The 20,538-nt window shown below is 35.2% G+C and overlaps 1 protein-coding gene across 1 annotated transcript in view; it reads left to right on the top strand.

Annotated features, from left to right (window-relative positions):
• VWA8 (von Willebrand factor A domain containing 8) overlaps positions 1 to 20,538 on the top strand; it is a 340,198-nt gene that overhangs the window by 114,192 nt on the left and 205,468 nt on the right. The window contains exons 15-19 of the mRNA XM_057707109.1: positions 1,208 to 1,376; positions 3,901 to 3,978; positions 8,092 to 8,207; positions 16,498 to 16,604; positions 20,288 to 20,394. Of these exons, the coding sequence (XP_057563092.1) occupies positions 1,208 to 1,376; positions 3,901 to 3,978; positions 8,092 to 8,207; positions 16,498 to 16,604; positions 20,288 to 20,394 (577 nt within the window). The remainder of the gene's footprint in view (positions 1 to 1,207; positions 1,377 to 3,900; positions 3,979 to 8,091; positions 8,208 to 16,497; positions 16,605 to 20,287; positions 20,395 to 20,538) is intronic.

Raw genomic sequence — 20,538 nt, 5'->3', positions numbered from 1 at the left:
AAATGAAATGGTATTTGGTAGTTTTTATGAATTCATCCAGACTTTTCATATGACCATTTCTAGAAATTGCTTTTCCCTGACTTACAGATTATGCTGTGGCGCCCTAAAACTACAGATCATGCATTCAGGGACTCAGTGGACCTACTTTTTGTATGGGGAGGACTTTTTCTTACCTGATATCTTCAGAGTATTTATTTGATTCTCTCTACACATGTCCTATCTCCTGATATTCTCGCTGCCCAATCACGTAACTGTTGAGTTCTATCATAATAGTGGCAATGAAGAAATGCCACTTAGGTCCCTTTATTTTCGTTGTTCTGAAGATCTTTGCAGGTTTTGAGTTTCATCTCTCCTTTCTCAGCAAGGATGATATAACCCTCAAAAGGTTTATTTGCACTGCAATTTTGAAAATTGATATGAACTGGCAATATTACTCATGATTAGATCATGATAAATGGTTTGTAGCTCCTTCTTCAAAAACTGCTCAAGTCTCCAATAAAGAGCTTAAAAAAAACAAATACAAAAAAAAAAAAAAATGGCTCCAGTAATTTCACAAACCATGGGAAGTGTTATCTGATTCCTCTGATTCCTTTCTGTGTCCTAGAGTATTTAATCCTCACATTCCCTAGCAGATTTATCAAAGGATCACTTCAAAAATCATACCATTTCCTATAAAATGACAAAAGAATGAATTATATGGGAGTTCACTTTTCTATCCCTTTTTAAGACCTAACTATTCTTATTGTTAATCCAAATTTTAATTTTAATCTGATCCCTTATGCTACATAAATTTTCTGTGTTGTAAAACGTCTCCTCATCCTGAATCATACTTCTTGGTCTTTCTATGACTGACATAGAGTGGGTTCCTTTGCAAGATAGAAGATTTTGAATATGAACTGTTTGGGGTTATGTTTCAAAGGACTATGGGGAAAATTTATTGTAGGCATAGCAACACATCCAAAACAGTGGTTTGTGCCAGGATTGGAGTTTCATCAGTGGATGTGGTACATCGTATATTAACAGTTGGCGATTCTTCTTTTGTGTTAATCTTAGGTTTTTAGAATGTCCTGACTTTTGTTTTTTTCAAAGCTTTTTCTTTGGGTAATAGCTTTGACTGTAGTATAGCCTTATTATTGCCTAGGTTTTAGCTACCGTGACCTAACTTCTAACATAAAAGGTATGTTTTGAATTTTTTTTTCCCTTTTAGATCGATTTTTCCTGTCCACCCCTCCTTCAGAATCATCGCCTTGGCAGAACCCCCTGTTATTGGAAGCACAACACAGCAGTGGCTGGGACCAGAATTCTTAACCATGTTCTTTTTCCATTACATGAAACCACTTGTCAAAAGTGAAGAAATCCAAGTGATTAAGGAAATGGTAAGAGGGAGGCCAGCTCTAGCCTGTTGCCTTCAGCTGTTCTCTTTTTAAGGCATTTTTGACACCTGCCTCAGCAGAGTTGGATATTTTTGGCTTTTCTCACTATTTATTTCCAAATTTCCTCATAAAATGGTTCGCAGACGTCAACATTCTTCAGGATCATCTGGAGGGCTTGTTAAATGACAGATTGCTGAGTCAGTGGTTCTGGGATGGAACATGAGAATTTGCATTTCTGAAGTTCTCAGGTGGTGCTGATGCTGCTCTGGGAACCACACTTTGAGAACCACGGACGTAGGCTGTCTCTCCATTTTCCTCAGGCGGGGGCAGTTTGGGGATTCCTTTTGCTTTTATGTTCAGCCAAAGGTGACTGTTTTAAGTTTCTACTGTAAGGGGAAGCCAAATATATTTTAGTTTCTTAGATTCTGTAGAAAATACTAAGCAGTCCTGATCCCCTCAGGATTATAATATATCCTGTATTTAAATGATTAGTTGTCTAGTGGCTTGTAGTGTATGTGAACTATTATCGCAGTGTCTGCCTTAACCAAGCTTTGGGTTTAGCGCTTTTGAGTTGTAGAACTGCACTATTCAGTGTAGTAGCAGTAACCACATTAAATCAAATTTAAAAATTCAGTTTCTCTGTCTTATTTCAAGTGGCCGATAGCATAGATAGAGAACATTCCCATCATCATAGAAAGTTCTGCTGGGCAGTACTATTCTAGATCACTAATAATTAACTTTTTACATAAATGCACTCATCCCCTTTGAAATACCAAAATGAATTAATTAATTTTACGTCTTATAAGCATGGTTGTGGATAAGGGCATAGGGTTTAAAGTCAAACAACTTCCTTTAAATGTCAAATCCACTACTTATTAGCTTGTAGATCTTGGGTAAATTAGTCAACCGTAGTCTCTTCATCTGAAGATGGGGATGATACCGCTTCTTACATCACAGGATTGATTTAAAGAACAAATGAGTATGTACTGAACAGAGTTTAGAATTTTAAAAGTTCCAATTATTTAAATGCCCAAAGAAACGCTGAGCAGTTTATTTCTGAAATAGTCACATTATAGCAGTCATTGTTCTAACATCTTCTTCTGCTCTTTTTAACCTAAAATTTTAAACTTATTATTTAAGTAAAAATTTCTTATTATTCAATTCAAATACATATTTAATTAGATTAAAACTGGTGTACTTAAAAACAATCAATTGTTTTGGGGCAACTGTTCTTCAGAGTTTGTTGGTAACTAGATCATGCCCTTCAGGTATGTAGTTTTTGTTTTTTTTTAAATTTATTTTATTGAAATATGTTTAATTTACAATGTTGTGTTAATTTCTACAGTCCAGCGAAGTGATTCAGTAATGCATATATGCACATTCTTTTTCATATTCTTTTCCATTGTGGTTTATCACAAGATATTGAATATAATTCCTTGTGCTCTACAGTAGGACCTTGTTGTTTATCCATTCTCTGTATAATAGTTTGCATCTGCTAATCCCAACTCCCAATCCACCCCCCCACCGCCCCCCACAGGTATGTGGTTTTAAATTTTACCTTGAGAAAATGGACAGCTTGAGCACCCGCCCTTTATACGAGGATACCTTTTATCTCTTAGTAGATATAGATATAGGATTACTACTAAATGAAGGAGTTTGGTTTCAGTAAGAAAAGTGCCAAAATTAGAGTTGAAGCTAACAAAAAAGGATATAGTCTATGAAAACTTTCTTGTGGATACACTATATGCCAGTTTTTAATTGGTTAGAGGCTGCTTTCAGTTTTATCCTGCTGATGGAATTGTAAGTGAAGAGTGGCCTGGTTTTAATTACCTGATTTTTTTAAATTGAAGTATAGTTGATTTACAATGTTGTGTTAATTACTACTGTACAGAAGGGTGACTGCGTTATACATTATATACATTTTTTCATATTCTTTTTCATTGTGGTCTATCATAGGATATTGAATAGAGTTCCTTGTGCTCTACAGTAGGACCTTGTTGTTTATCCATTCTGTATACACTAGATTGCATCTGCTAATCCCAAGCTCCTAGTCCATCCCTTTCCCACCCTCCTCCCCCTTGGCAGCCACCCGTCTATTCTCTGTCTGTGATTCTGTTTCTGTTTCATAGATAGGCTCATTTGTGTCATATTTTAGATTGCACATGTAAATGATATCATTGGGCATTTGTCGTTCCCTTTCTGACTTACTTCACTTAGTATGATAATCTCTAGCTGCATCCATGTTGCTGCAGATTGCATTATTTCATTCTTTTTTATTGCTGAGTAGTATTCCATAGTATATATGTGCCACATCTTCCTTACCTGATTCTTAAAGAGAAAGCACAGGCAGACGTGTTTCCTGAGAAGATGAAAAGGCAAATTTATCCACAGGTTAAACATGACACCTATTATCAGAGACTTTCTAAAAATATAATTCTAATATTGTTTGATAAGTAGCCATAATTTCAGGTTGATTGATCATATATCTCACTTTTTTCTTTCTTTCCTTAATTCTCTCTTAAAATAGGTCCCAAATATGCCTCAGGAAGCTTTGGACAAATTGTTATCATTTACACACAAACTCAGAGAGACACAGGATCCAACAGTAAGTCTGGGTTTTTTCTCATAGGATTTTCTGTTATTGACACGCTGCTGCTTTATATTCTTACAGTTCATTTGTTTAAAATCTATTTTTTAAGCCGATATTTTTATCCCTTATGCTATGCTTTCTCCTATGTATATATCTTACTGTTTTAATGATTTTAACATTTCTTCTAGCTCTTCATGGCTGGTGTCATAGAAAACAACTTTTAGCCCTAGGGGAGTACTTGGGTATTCCTGGAGGTTAGGCTCTACTCCTCTGTCTCCTGTGCTGAGCAACCTTATGTATTCTTATGGCTTCAAGTATCACCACTGTGTTAATGCCTACAACTTTATCTTTAGCTTCTAACTTCTCTTTCCTCATTGATTCTCTATTTCTGATTGTATTTACCTTTTGGGATGGTATAGGGGCAGAAAGCTTTTCCCTTCTTCCCTTTTAGGTCCTTTAATTAAATTGACATGAGACAGTTTAACAGGAGAAAAACAACAGATTTAATTTTGTAGATGCAGAAGCCCCATAAAAATATGAAACTCAAAGAAGTGACCAAAACAGGCAGCTTTTTACCTTTTAGCCAAAGAAACAATAAAATTATGAAGAATTGACAACACAAAGCAGTTTGGGCTTAGGGTAGTAATTAAGTGAAGAAGAAACGAGGTTTGTTTATATAGCCTTCTGAGCCCTAAATTTCCTATTTCTGGTGATAAGGATGCCTTCTACCTTCTTGGTACAGAGAGGGTATCTTTTTCATGGGAAATTCATTTCCTGCTTTCAGGGGGACAAAGGAGGGTCAGAGTGTCCTTCTTACATCAGCTATTTCCCATCCTGGTGCCTGGAACATAGTGGAAAATTAACAAATGTTTGATGAGTGCATGAATAAATTCATTAATTAGTTATTAATTTATTAATAGATTGTGCCTAGAGTTTTTTTGCCCAGAGAACATTACATTTTCATAAAAGAAATAATACTGTAAGAGGAAAAAAAGAAAATTTATTTTTGATAACTTTTGATCAGACCTTTCATATTTTTAAGCTGAATTACTATTATTAATCAAAGAAACCCTGTGAGGACTTCCTAGGTGGCGCAGTGGTAAAGAATTCGCCTGCCAATGCAGGGGACATGGGTTTGAGCCCTGCCCTGGGAAGATTCCACATGCCATGGAGCAGCTAAGCCTGTGCGCCACAACTATTGAGCCTGTGCTCTAGAGCCCGTGAGCCACAGCTACTTAGCCCATGTGCCACAACTGTTGAAGCCCATGCGCCTAGGGCCCGTGCTCCACAACAAGAGAAGCCACTACGAAGAGCCTGTGCACCACAATGAAGAGTAGCCCCTGCTCGCAGCAACTAGAGAAAGCCCATGTGCAGCAACAAAGACCCAAGGCAGCCAATAAATAAACAAAATAAATAAATAAATTTATAAAAAACAAAACAAAACAAAACCTGTGAGGTGTGCTTTTAAACTGAATAATCATGGTAACTGAGGGAATGTGCTCACACCCTCACCCTTTTTTTGCAAGATAAAACTGCAGTCAAAAATTTCATATGATAAATGTTAAGTACATTAGGATTTTTAAATTAAAGTACATTCTCAATTTTTAGTTGATAATAATGTGAGAGCAGAAATAGCCAAACCCTTTATTCAACACTTAAATGGCTCAACCTAAAGCTTCTTTCTGATTTGGTACTGGATGTTATTGCAAAGCATTTTAGTATCATCAACTGATCTGGTGTTTTTCAAACTCATGAGAAGTCCTTACTGAACACTGGAATAAAATGTGAAGCCTGAATTCAGTGTCATGTTTGGAATTAGGTTAGAATATTGTAGCCTGGTAAGTTACCATATGGTTTAATAGGACTCTTGTCATAAGAATCCTCTAGTTGGAGTCATTTGTCAAACATTTTCCATAATTAAAATAGGAATTTTTCACGGTCTCAAGTATTAAGGATGAGAATTGCTGAGTCATATTTAACTTCTAGTACTTTCACTCATAGTGGCTGAAACAATCTCATCCTTAATTGTTCCTGCTTTCTCAAATCCATCCTTCTTTCTCATAACCATCAGCTGCCAAGTCCTTTCAACCATTTGTTTGATCCCTTCTCCCCCTTGTTATTGCCAGTGACCTTACTGCAGGACTTTATCTCTTTCTAGGTAGGTAACTGAAGTAGCTTTCTGATTCCTGTCTCAGTTCTCTCTGTCCTTCAACTACTTTGCATATTACTGCCAGGTTAGTCTTTCTAAAATCATGTTACTGCTTGCACATAACAAAGTCCTACTGCCTTTAGAGGAAAGGCCAACCTCCTCAAAGTGTGATTCACAGGTCTTTGATATTTGGGAGCAAGCTTTCCAGCACGACCCTCTAGTAAAGCTGGGCTGGTTTCCTCACATTCTGCGTGTATTTCTGTTCCTGTTGCTTTCGTGCCTTTGTTCATAGCATTTCTCTTGCCCACTTGAACATTTTAAGCCCCTATAGCAGTTGTCAAGTGCTCCACTTATTTTAGCAGTAAAGTATATGCTATTTTGAATGGCAATGTATGCTTTCTTATATTTAAATATTGTCTCTATGTCTAGAATGCAAATTTGTTGAAGAGGTCTGAACCAAATGTTTTGCTTGTGAGTTCTTTGAAACTTAGAATGTGTTTTTTAATAGCAAAAAAGGATATGGTGGTCATGCTGCTAACCTAGTCCCCACAGGAGTGTTTAACCCATGTTGTAGCTGAAGTACAATGCTAATAACAGCAGGCCAGCGTCTCATGGAGATGTGAAATACAGAAGGAAGGAGAAATCAATTCATTTTTTGCTTCCTTGGGAAGTACAGAGATGACCTTAAGCAAAGTGTTAGAAGTAACAAATACACAGTGTAGCTTTGGCATCCTCCCACCATCCATTCTGAACCCTTTGTGAATTTCATAGAATCCCCTTCTCCCTTTCCTCAGGTGCTCAGGGTCACTTTACTGCCCTCCTCAGACTGTGACATTTCATCCTGGCCTCTTCTGCCCACTCCCCACACACAATGGACCAGTTACTTCAAAAGTTCTCCTCTTCTCTTGTTTTTTCAGTGAAAACCACCATCTTCTAATGCTGCCAATCTAAGTTAGGAATTAGGCCAGTAATAATCTGATGCATTAGATTCCTGCTAATGTGTAGGTCCTGTTCCCTTCCTCTGTTAGATATTTCTTGTTTAGGCTGACTTTGAATAAGAATTGCTGCCATTTGTTGAGCACCCATATGTGTCTGACCTCTGCTAAACGCTTTAGAATAATTTTCTAATTTAATCCTCATAACACCTTAGAAGCGAAGGCATCATTATTGCCATTTCAAAGATGAGTAAACTGGGGCTTGAAGAGGTTAAGTAACTTGCCAGAATCACACAGCTCATAAATAGAAGACTGATTTGTCTGATTCTAAAGCTTATAAACTTTGCTATTACATTATGCTGCCTGCTAAGATAATTTCAAATTCAAGTCAACAAATATTTATTGGTACTAACCATGTCCTGAGCTCTATACTAGCAGCTCTATTAATGGGATTTAGGGAATAATAAGAACACAGAGTGAAATTATTCTGACAGTGTAGGAGAAGGATTCCGAACTGTTAGCTGCCACCTAAGTGACAACTGGTTGACACCTCTATAATCAGCAGCCTAAATTGTCCACAACTCCTCTTCTCTATTTCAGAAGTCATAGATTTACTTAAAACTCTAAGCATTTTCTGGCTATCTTAACAGTTTGGCATTGTGTAAGCAGGAAAAAAATAAACAAATAGTTAATTGTACATAAGGGCTATTTGTCAGTCAGGTTCATTCTATACAATGTAACATCTTTCTTCTATCCAACCTCCCCCATCCTGCCCCCCCCCCCAAAAAACCATGTATACACAGCACTTTAATTGAATTTAATTAATAAATACTTTTTATGGATTTTTTAAAAAACTGTCTTTAAGGATGTTTTAAGTGTAAATTGTTTTCTGTTTATTTTATTTGTAATTCATTAACAGTGCATATTTATTTTAAGTTTGGCCTTGTCCTTCAGGAATAATGAATTCTGCTATGATACTCATCCAAAGGGACTTTCAGCAAGTTGAAACAAGACTCTTAACAGCCTGTCTTTGCCTTTTGGTAGGCACAGTCATTGGCAGCATCCCTTTCTACCAGACAGCTGTTGAGGATTTCTCGTCGGCTATCACAGTACCCTAATGAAAATCTTCACAGTGCTGTCACTAAAGCCTGCCTTTCCAGGTAACCATATTCTCCTTTCTCACTGAATTCAACTTTCTGGGTCTTTGCTAAAACAGTAACATAAGTTTGATAGTCCACTCGCAGGTCTGCAAAAAGTTATTGGTCTGAATACGTACCTATTTCAGCTTTATGTTCAGTTTTTACAACATATATTATCTTACTTAGGCATGATAATAAATTAAAGAGATTTTTATAGATGAGAAAACTAAGTCTCTTACTCAAATCAGACAGCAGTAAATAAGTAAAAAAATAGGATTGGTGTGTGAACGCTGGTTCATGTGTCTTCTGAGCCAGTGCTCTTAAGCATTACACTTAGCACCTCCCAGATTTGCATTGGAACTTTCCATGCTTGGTAGCACTGTCCTGTTGCCCAAATCTGAGAAAACTAACATCTTTTCAGTCTACACTAATATTTTTCATACTTGTTTGGAAATTATTATAAAACATGAGCTTATAGAATTTCCTTACAGAATCATTTTTGCATGAAATTATTTTAAAAGAATAATAAGAAAAGATTAATAACAATGTCCAATAGACCTGGAGATTTCTTTTAGACTCTTTTCATATGATCTGGTAATTATTTTTAGGGTGGTTATAACTGTTGTCCATTCATTCTTTGACATATTAAAGGAATTGAAAAAGCATGTATATTCAGCTTAGGAGGATCTCTAACTGCTATCTATAAATTTTCAGCTTAGTGAACAATTTTTCTTGTCGTTAAAATGAGCTCCTTGTATTGCAACTTGAATTTCTGCTGTGATGAAATGAGGCTAAAATGAGGCTTGTTTCTAGTGTCTTTGGAGTAATCCTTTGAGAAACTAATAATTATGAGAAGTAATAAAGTTGATTATCCTTTTATTTTAAATACATTAATATCAGACTTCCAAATGAAAATTAGAAAAAAGTGCTTCAGTTGCCTATACTTTAGGGTCATGAACTGAAGAAAATATATACAGAAAGATAGATTCATTATCTACCCAGTGTTTTCTTAGTCAGAACTTGGTTATAGATGTGTGTTAACAGAAGTAAATAGTCAATGCTAAGAAAACGAACAGTTTCAGAACCCAAGGGAAAATACCAATAATACTTTGGGATGAATGAAATAATCATACACAGAGCATTCTAGAGACCGTTCTAGAGAGCAGACAGTGATAACATAGCAATTCACTTTGAGTCTAGTGTAATCTTGATACCTAAGCCAGACAAAAATAATGTATGAAAGTAAAATTATAGATCAAATTCATAGAATGTGTACAAAAATATCAAATGAAATACTAAGAAACCAAATGTAGCTAAATATATATATATATATACACACATATACATACACACACACTATATATATAATTTATATACATAAAGAAATTATGAGCACTTTGGAGTTATCTCAAGAATTTGAAGAAGTTTCAATATTCTTTTTTAAAATTCACCATATTAACATATTACTGAGAAAAAATATCATTTTAATAAATCAGTAAAAGGATTTGATAAAACTCAACAACCAAACTTAAAAACAAACAAAAGCAAAAGTAAACAAAAAATATTTTTAGTTAACCATGAATGGAAGGGACACTCTTTAATCTGATAAAGAGTATCTACTAAAAATTTACAGCAAACATTCTTATGGTTAAATACTTGGCGCATTCCCTTTAGAGTTAGGAACAAGAATGTCACTTTTCTGTGCTTTTAGATTGGCTAAAGGTTATATGGTTGGCTACATATAGACTACATATTAGAACAAATAGAGTATAATGAGATTACCTATGTACCCAAGTCAGTGATATTCCTATATTGTAGTAAAAATCAGTAAGGAAGTCTAATTTTTAAAAATAATATCATTCAAAGTAATAATAGAAAGCTTTGAGCATCTAAGAATAAATCTAATGAGTGACATATAATGCTTTTATGGAGAAAAGCATAAATCTTTATTAAAAGCTGTAAAAGACAGCCATGGGAAATGGGAAACTATACTATGTTCATGGAAGGGAAACTTAAGTATTGTCAAGCTGTTTGTTTCCCCCCAAATTGATATGTAGATTTAATTTGGTCAAATACCACCAATGTTATAGTGAATTGGACAACCTGATCTCGAAATTAATATAAATATTAATATCCAAAGAAATTTTGAGAAAGATTTAGGAGGTGTACTTTCTCTATCAGATATCAAGATCCATTATAAAGTTGTATTTCTTTTAGGTGTCGTATTGGTGCAAAAAGAGACAAATAGACCGTTAAAATAGACTACAGAGCCCTCAAACAAAATCAGTGTGGGAATGGATGGACTTGTCAATAAATGGTTAAAAATAAAAAATATCCACTTTATTCCCATACAAGAAAGTAAAATCCAAATATATGACAAAAACACTGTCGCTGTACAAGTTGTAAGCCACAAACTAAGAGATACTTAACAAGATTTATAATCACAAAAGGACTGCTATTCGGGAACTATAAAGTATACAAATTAATGAGATAAAAACATCACCCCTAAATGGCAAAAAGATTAATAGATGTGCAAGAAAAGTTAATTCAGATACCCAACAAACATTTGAAAAGATGCTCAACTTATTTTTGATCAGGGAAATGCCATTTAAAACAATAATCAGCTATCATTTTTTTTACTTTTACAGTTTTTACCTGTAAAAATAACATTTTTCATGAGCAAAAGGAAGTGGAATTTCATTACTGCTTTTGGGATGGAAGTCCTGTCAGTTTGTGGGTGATCTCACAGTATCTTTATGCCTTAATATATTAATGCCCTATGAATTGACAATTCTACTTCTGGATATCACCTTAGAGATAGATTTACATGTGTGTATAAGGAGACATGATGTAGAAGAATGTTCATTGCATCATTGTTTGTAAGAATGAAAACTTGGAAACAACCTATCAGTCCATCAGTAGGGAACGAATATATAAACTGACATATTCATAAAGTGAAATACTACACAGCAGTTAAAATGAAGTAGATCTACAGGTATGGATCATGACAACTTAATATCAAGTCAAAAGTTTGCAAGAGGAGATTTTGTATATGATGCCATTTATATAAAAGTTTAAAATACAATAAAAGTGCAATATGTTTTTACTCGTACATATGCAGCAAAATAAAAATGTAGGCAAGAAAGATATACACCAATTTCAGAGGAAGAATTAGCTTCAGGGATAGAGAGAGATGAATAGAATGCTTAATATTCTGTAATTTTCTGTATGCTTGAAATATTTCAGGTTAAAAATATTTAAAAACTAAAAAATACTTTCCATAGTCATACACTCTTTCACTGAATCAAACAGCTCATTTTTCCAGTGTTATCAACTGACCACAGTAAAATTCTATTTTATTACCACCTCAGGACCCTTTGCAAATAGTAAAACCGCTATCTTGTTTATGAATCTTCTGTTCACTTTAGCAAGGCTACATAGTCAAAAGCCTTTTTATTAACCTTCTCTTCAGGATAGCACAATAGCAGGAAGGAACAAAAAAAAATGATTGGTGCATAAAGTTTTTTTATTTTAATGACCTCCTTCCATTTTGAAGCAGTGAAAAGAAACTGAATTTCAGAGAAAATTCTAAAACAAAAATTAATATGATTTATATTCATGAAGTCTATTATTAAGCAGACAAAATCAAAAGAAACTCTCTAGTCTAAATTTGTTAAACATGAAATTTATTAAATATTAGCTTGGTTCTTTTATCTTATTAATTTAATTTTTGAAACAGTTTTCATTTATTTATTGTTTATGCCAGTTGAGTTCTGACTGGAGCATTTCTCCATCTGAGGGAATGGCTCTCTAAGCACCTCTCATAGCCTATGATATGTGCACCAAGTCTTGGCGCTAGATGCATAATTCATTTCTAGATAGTTGAAAACCTAAGAAGCCAAAAGAAAGAAAATTTAGAAGGTTAGAAAGATATCAGGTATTTTGCATTCCAAAAATTACTTTATCATAGAAGAGTTAATTAGAAATCCCTATAATAAGAGTTTTACTCCATTCTAGTATTTTGCATTCCATTAAATTATTTACTTTTGAAAAATCCTGGGGTGATGATCCTTTACAATAGAGATTTTGGGTAGAGTTATAAGAATTTAATCAGAAATGAAGATTAACTGCCTTTGAGATTGAAGTTATGAGGAAATTTTCCATTCATCAAAAACTTGCTTTGTATACAGTATTTTTCAAAATTCCCTTGTGACATAAAGTGAATAACATATATAAAATTTGTTATTCACTAAGTTATTTGCTAATTAATTTTTTAAGTTAAAAGCCTGCTAGAACTAAAGACAGTCTTAAATGATTATGGTTATTGTGGATGTGAATTTTTTGTTTTCCTGAAGAATGATTTTGTTTTCAGGAAAGACTGTTCAGGAATTAATTGTTTTGCTTAAAAACTGCTGTTCAGTTTTTTAAGGATATAATTTCAAAAATCTAGACCTTCGGATTTTTCTGTTACTCAACTTACTATAGTCTATGAGATCTTAGTTACTTTTATGGGCCTTCAAAAATGTTTGGTTCTAGTAGCACAGACATATATATACTACCAACTGTAAAATAGATAGTCAGTGGGAAGTTGTTGTATAACAAAGGAAGTCCAACTTGAGGATGGAAGATGCCTTAGAGGACTGGGGCGGGGAGGGTGGGGGGGACTCGAGGGGGGGGAGTCAAGGAAGGGAGGGAATACGGGGATATGTGTATAAAAACAGATGATTGAACTTGGTGTACCCCCAAAAAAATAATAAAGAAAAAAAAGAAAAAAAAATGTTTGGTTCTGTTTATAAAACTTGGCTAAATTAAGTATCTTCAAATGTTTGAAATTTGGTAATAAATTATATACATATTGTTTGCTTTTATGTGCTTCAGATGTTTGAAATTAACAAAACCTTCCTGAGAAATTAAATAATTTACAAGTATAACACATTAAATTTATAAATAGGATGAACCATGTTATCTTAAATATTCCAATACTGTTTATAAATTTAAGATTTAAAAAAAAGGTATAAATTAATTATACGTTCTAAATAGAAATCAGAGGCTGCCTGATATCCACGGAGCCCCTCAGTCTTTTTCTCTCACTCTTACTTCTAATACTCCTCCTCTCAGGCTGGTAATTTGAGGGCATCCCTATCCTTATTCTAGCTCATGCTACCATTCTGAGAAACCTTATTTTATTCCTTAATCTAAAGATCCTATCCCATTTCTGTGGCAAAGACATAGTTATCTGAGTTAGCCTAGGGTCACTACTTTTGTTTCTGCTTCCCAGAATGTGGTTGAATCTTTCTTCAGTTTTCTTGCAACTAAGATGTAATGAGACTAGAGACTTTCTAATTGCTTTTTTGCTGGTAGTAAGTGAAGTTAATGATAATAGTGATCTTTAAAAGACACTACAGGGCTTTCTAGGTGGCGCAGTGGTTAAGAATCCGCCCGCCAATGCAGGGGACACGGGTTCAATCCCTGCTCCAGGAAGATCCCACATGCTGCAGAGCAACTAAGTCCGTGTGCCACAACTATTGAGCCTGCACTCTAGAGCCCGTAAGCCACAACTGTTGAGCCCATGTGCTGCTACTGAAGCCCATGCGCCTAGAGCCCGTGCTCCGCAGCAAGAGAAGCCACGGCAATGAGGAGCCCGTGCACCACAACGAAGAGTAGCCCCCACTCACCGCAACTAAAAGAAAGCCCACGCACAGCAAAAAAGACCCAACACAGCCAATAAGATAAATAAATTAAATAAATTAAAAAAATAAATAAAAGACTACAGTGCTCATAATAGTGATAATATACTTGAAAAACTTCATAACAGGATATGTGATTGCTTTGGTTATATATAGAAAAGTAGGATAGAGAGATTGATGTTCTTTCACTTATCCACTTACTTTACCAAGGGCCACGAAAGAAGAGAAAAAAGAGAGTAGAAAATATCAGTGAGCCATGAGAGAGGAAGCAGTTAAGTAATCCCTTGAAACCTAGGAAAAAAGTAAGAGTTGGCCTCATATCACCTGATTCGCTTCATTTTCCTCATTTGTTAGGTGGGCTAGTATCTTTTAGAATGTAGGTTCTAGATGTAAATATATTTCAACTTCCATGCTACCTCTGATTATTTGGTAGTGCTGTCTTGTGTGCGGTTGAATCTAAATCTGAAGTATGTTCAGTCTCAGCAGGAAAGGGTACAATATTGCATGCAGTGCCTGTCACTGCCATGGAAAGGGAGGCATACATGCCTTGTTTGCTATCCTGCACAGGCTTTGGAGGGCAGTCTAGAAATGTTCCAGCACAGGGGCAAAGTGAGGATGTGTTGACGGACAGACTGTATAGAGGTAAGGGGTCTCTGGGAATAGCACACACCATCTAAGCTTGAAAGTGGTCATTATCAGTCGAGGTGGTTTGACAGGTCATTGTCAATCAGTGGAGATGCAGCCACAGGGCCTAATGTTATCAGGCCAGACTCTAGTTTGTGAGACAGTGGTGAGAGAAAGGTAGGGCAGGGTGCCAAGACAAGGGCTCAGGAAACAAGATAAAAGCCCAGTTATTGGGTCTGAGAGATAAAGTGAGGGCTCGGTTTTGAACTACAAGGAAACAATCTAAGAACTGTGATGAAAGGTCAGAGATGAACAGCAATAAGTCTCACTTGATGCTGAATTGACTAGATTTATATAACCCCCCACATAGCCTAAAACCAAAATGAGGTAGTAGGTGAGAGAGAGTTGCTTTCAGATATGTAGTTTGGAACATTACATACTTTTGCTTTTTTGCTTATACCAACATGTCTTTTGTTAAAGCTTATACTCAAGGTTGTGGGAACCACCAAAGATTTAGAGCTATGGAATACCTAAAATAGTATGGTTATTTGGAACATCATGGCACATAGGGTTAGTTTATAGTAATATAGCAGGGATAGCCATGGATTAAAAAGCAGTTCTGTGGGCTTACTTGTGATCATAAATTCCAGATATAATTTTATTTACACGGGAGGGAAACTCTTTTCATGTTTTAAGCCCATGATGTTCATACAGTCTGTCTGTAAATGAAGAATGCCTCTGTCACTCACCAGATAGTTGTTTTGACAACATACATATAGAATAGATAAGCAGGTATATTTTTTAAATGGAAGGACAAACCAAGCTGAATAATCTTTAAGTCATTTAACAATTTGTATTAGAAAATAAAGAAAACCTCATTAATCCACTTCCACTAATCTGAATTTGTGATTGCCAATTTGAAGTAGGTTAAAGTGCAGTTGTTTTATCTATTTAAGAAAATTTAAAAAACCAGATGGTGGGGTGGGGGGGTGGGGTGGGGGAGGTGGTTAGGAGGGGATATGTGTCCAAGAGGGAGGGGATATATGTATACGTATAACTGATTCACTTCACCATACAGCAGAAACGAACACATTGTAAAGCAATTATACTCTAATAAAAAAGTAAATAACATAAATAAAAAATAAAAATTGTAAAAAAAATTTAAAAAATAAATGGAATAAAAGTAATAATGATAACGAGATCATGAAAGTACTTGAAATCAGAATTTTCTAACTTTAAATATAAACAATTTCAGCCTCGTTTTTACTATTAGATATTTATATTTTAACAGGAAAACTTAAATATCATTTGCCTACTTATCATGCACATTACCTGGTGCTAATTACAAATTTCCTACTAAACATAAATCTCCATGCACATTTTATTAGTTTTTAAAGTCACAAGATGTTTATGTAATATGTTATTTTAAAATCATGATTGCATTTCCAACCATCTTTATCAGACATTTGCCCTTGAACTGAAGAAATAAACTATGCCTTTGATATTTTTAGATATGAATAAAAATATTATTGGTTAAATAAAAATATTGGTGAGAAAAAAAAAACAAAAAACAAAACCAGTTAAACAATAAGCAACATTTATGTGGTACACTAAATCCATTTTAAGAAGCAAAAAAAAAAAAAAAAAAAAAATCACCATGGAGAAATAAACAAACAAACCCCAAAAAAAAGAAGCAAGTTATCTTAACCCTTGTCCTGCAAAATGTTGTATATAAACAAATACTGCTAATTACACACTAGTTTTCCTTATTAAAGGAGATTCAACAAACATATACTACATCTTCACACATTTGAGGTTCATATTTCTTCTAAAATAATTTATTATTTAGATTTCACAGATCAAGACTGATCACCCTTAATTGATTATAATTAGTAAGAGAGAGAGTGAATGTGTCTGTCTATCTGTCTAAGTGTCAGAAGATATTTCGGACTTACAGAAAGCTTTGACTTTATCCATCCATCCTTCCCCTACCCCGCCAGGTTTCTACCAAGCCTTGCAAGGTCAGCATTAGAAAAGAATCTGGCAGATGCTGCAATAGAAACAATCACTGATAATAATGGGGAGCCAGAATTGGAGGATTACAAATGTAAGTGTTTAATTTGTTTCTTTTTTAAATGAAATAATAACTACTAAACATTTGTATTATTTATTATTTTAATTTCAATTAAAAATGTTTTTGGTTTCCACCTATTTTGTTTTATGTGTTGCATTGAAGAAATGAATCTTTTTTTTTAAGCTCTTTATTGGAATATAATTGCTTTACACTCTTGTACCAGCTTTTGAGGTACACCAAAGTGAATCAGCTCTATTTATACATATATCCCCATATCCCCTCCCTCCCGCGACCCCCTCCCACCCTCCCTGTCCTGGCCCTCTAAGGCATCACCCATCATCGAGTTGATCTCCCTGTGTTACACAGCAACTTCCCACTAGCTATCTATTTTACAGTTGGTAGTGTATATATATCTATGCTACTCTCTCACTGAAGAAATGAATCTTTTATTTTAAAAAAATTTTTTTCAGATACCAGATATAGGTCCTCCCTCAAGAGTCATAATTGACATGAATATATTAAAGGCTCAAGAATTCCTAGTGTAAATAAACATGTAATTTTGTTTTACCTTTTACTACAAATGTATTTCACCATAGGATCTGGCATTCTGTTTTCTTTGCACAACATTTACATTTTGGGGACCACCAGTGTCCTATGGAACATGTTTGGGAAACTGTTCTAGGTTGATGTAGACTAAACTCATATTCAGAGTGACATTTCATGCCTTCTTCCCCTTTCATTTCCACCCGTATTGTCTTTTGTGCTACTTTTCTTCTGGATATCCATAAGTATAATTTGAGTTTTGGGGAGGTAGGTCTTCCTGTAAAAGTACCCTATTCTTCATCAAGAGCACAATGAAAGGTTCTCTGTTTTCTGAGGGTAAATTACCTGTCTTATCAAAATATCCAATGTGTGATCACGCTCTAAAGGGGCCTTATTGTGGCTCTCTTTATAGTACATGTTTTTAATAGTTGGAGCTACACTGAGATAAGAATATGATATGGAGGAAATAAAGTGACCTTTTTAGACTAAAATTATAAATTCAACATATTGATGGATCTGGGTACAGATATGCAGAGCCAATTCAAAGAGACAGAATAACTCTGGGATTTGGAGATTCATAACGTTACTTACTTGAATCCTTTAATATATGCAAAGAAAGACTGCATCATTCAGACTATAGATTATTTAGTACTGGTGACAGGCCAGTGTTAGCAGTTTCCATCTAAGCCTTGCATGGGAGATAAGGAACCTAGGTTAAGCAACATTTGATTCATCTGGTCCCATTCATTTTTTCCTTTCTGTTTTTTTTTTTAATTTATTTTTTATAAATTTATTTATTTATTTATTTATTGGCTGCATTGGGTCTTCATTGCTGCATGCAGGCTTTCTCTAGTTGCAGAGAGCGGGGGCTACTCTTCATTGTGGTGCATGCGCTTCTCATTGCAGTGGCTTCTCTTGTTGCAGAGCACGGGCTCTAGGTGCATGAGCTTCACTAGTTGTCGCACACAGGCTCAGTAGTTGCGGCTCTCCGGCTGTAGAGCACAGGCTCCGTAGTTGTGGCACACGGGCTTAGTTGCTCTGCGGCATATGGGATCTTCCCAGCCCAGGGATCAAACTGGTGTCCTCTGCATTGGCAGGCAGATTCTTAACCACTGTGCCACCAGGGAAGCCCCTTTTTCCCATTCATTTTTAATATGTTCTCTCTTGTAGAGAATTCATGTAATTCATTCTCCTCATTCAGAGGATAAGGTTCACCAAAAAACCTTCTGGTAAGGATTTGGCTTTCCATGCAAGTCTCCCTCCAAATAAAATGCTGATATGGCAACCAGGGTATCATATAGTCTATATGAAATTTGCAGTTTTCATTGCAATGTAATATTGCAATTCTGGTTTTATATGTCAGAATTTATGTATTAGATCAAAATATATGTCTTTAATGTTCTCCTGAGAGTTATGTTTGCCCTCAGTCATAATGATAAAATCAAGTTTTGAGTCTACCAGACTGAAGACCTTGAGAAATTTACCAAAATAATGCCATCCTGTGAGATTTCTTAGAAGATAGTTGGCCAGCTTTCTCTCGGGGAAGTACTAGCATCACCATTCTCTGAGTGCGGTTCCCTTTGCTAGCTTGAAATTGTAGCAGTAAACATTAGTTGAGTGAATTAAGGCATCCTAAAGCCCTAAATATACTGAATGGATATCTTCCATAAACTAAACTGTAGATAGTATCAAATGTTGCTTGAACCCGAAATCATGTGTGTCATCTCAACATACAAGTACGTAGTAGATTCACTGCCACAATCCTGGCCTTTCCCTTTACAGCTTTATATGGGGTCTATTTCAGAGAACTGAAAGTAATACATAAATAGTAAACTCTCAATGTGGCAGCTCATGGTTTTCCTTTCTTATAGAACTTGTGAATGGAAGGAAAACGGCAAAGATCTATTGGAGGAAGAGGTCTACTGTGCCTTGGCAAATGTGTAGTACTCAGCAGTGATTAAACAGGGTGACAGTTTAATTATTTTTAGCTCAAAATTGTTCACGGTACTCCATAGACGCAAATGTTGCTTTCTCTTCTTGTCTTTCAAAATGCTTTAGCACAAAAATAGCAATTTTCTTATTTGAAACAGGAGGGAAAAAAAGATGGGTCAGTTGTTTAAGGCATTGTAATTATCTCTCTGCTTGCTTGAGTATTTCCACAGGATGGAATATTATTTGGAGTCCACATTGCAGAAAGAATATCAGACTACATTAAATTCTGTTTTTAGCTCTATGCATGCTAGCTGGGTGATTTAAAGCAATTATTTAATTTATGTTCTTAGATTCCTCATAATTCTTGTCTCATTGTTAAGAAATTTACATGAATTATATGAGAGAACAGTGAGCTGAAGCTGAGGTCTGGCGCATGAAAGGTCCTCAATAAATGATAGCTTCTATTATGGTCAGTACTACTACAACAACTACTACTATTATGTTATTATTATTGGCCTTGGAATGTGTCAGGTAGTGAGCATGTGTATCTCCTTACTGTAGGGAATACATGTGAGATATGTTCCCTGACATAAAGAAATTTATTACTTAGTTTCCTGGCTTCAAGGAGCTCATATTCTATCCTAGACCAACTATTAAAAGTAAATAGGGGACAATACATTATCACAGAGTAACTGTAGCACCTGTGGTGCTTATTTGGAAGTACACATCTCCTGGACCATTCCTAAAAATAGTAATTTGAGAGGTCTGGGGTCAGTTGGTTCATCTATGTTTTTAGCTAGGGCTCTTGGGGACTCTCCTATGGGGTTTTTCAATGGGTGGGTCCTAAAAAAATTATATTCAAGGTACTTCAGAGCTTTCAAATGTATTTATTTTAGAGTCTCTGACCAAACAAGCTCATAAAGGTGGCTTGACTGAGTTCTGGGGTTTCTTTCTCCTTCTCTTTTTTATCTCTATGCTATTTGCTACATAGGTTGTTTTAAATAAAATGTATTACATTTTGGAACATCTTAAGCCTTTTTTGTAGAGCTTTTAAGCTTTTCATGTAGAGCTATGATGTTTTATTACCACCTTCAAGCTTATTTCTTTTAGATGTTTAGGTGAAAATTCCTTAATGAGCCCACAAGATATTAAAGATGCTGTATTGCATTCTATTTGGGCTGGAATTAGCTTCTCTAGGGACAGTGCTACAAGTAATTCTCTGTCCTGTGTGAAATGTTTAGGTGAAATCACATCTGGATCTCTGAGGATTGGAGCTGTTAGTGCACCGATCTATAATGCCCATGAGAAAATGAAAGTGCCTGATGTTCTGTTCTACAACAACATCCAGGTAAGATCAGGACTTTGCATTCGTGGATACTTCTTACATTGTAATTAACCCCAATTCAAGTGAAACCGATGTTTATGGTTATAATTTGCTAAGTTTAATTCAGATGATGCATAATGAGGTGTTGAAACATCTTTTATTAAGGCA

Source organism: Hippopotamus amphibius, chromosome 14 (genome assembly GCF_030028045.1).
Source record: "Hippopotamus amphibius kiboko isolate mHipAmp2 chromosome 14, mHipAmp2.hap2, whole genome shotgun sequence".
NCBI classification, from domain to species: Eukaryota; Metazoa; Chordata; class Mammalia; order Artiodactyla; family Hippopotamidae; genus Hippopotamus; species Hippopotamus amphibius.
Note: the sequence above shows the minus strand (reverse complement) of the source record. Positions and strands in the feature narration are given on the sequence as shown.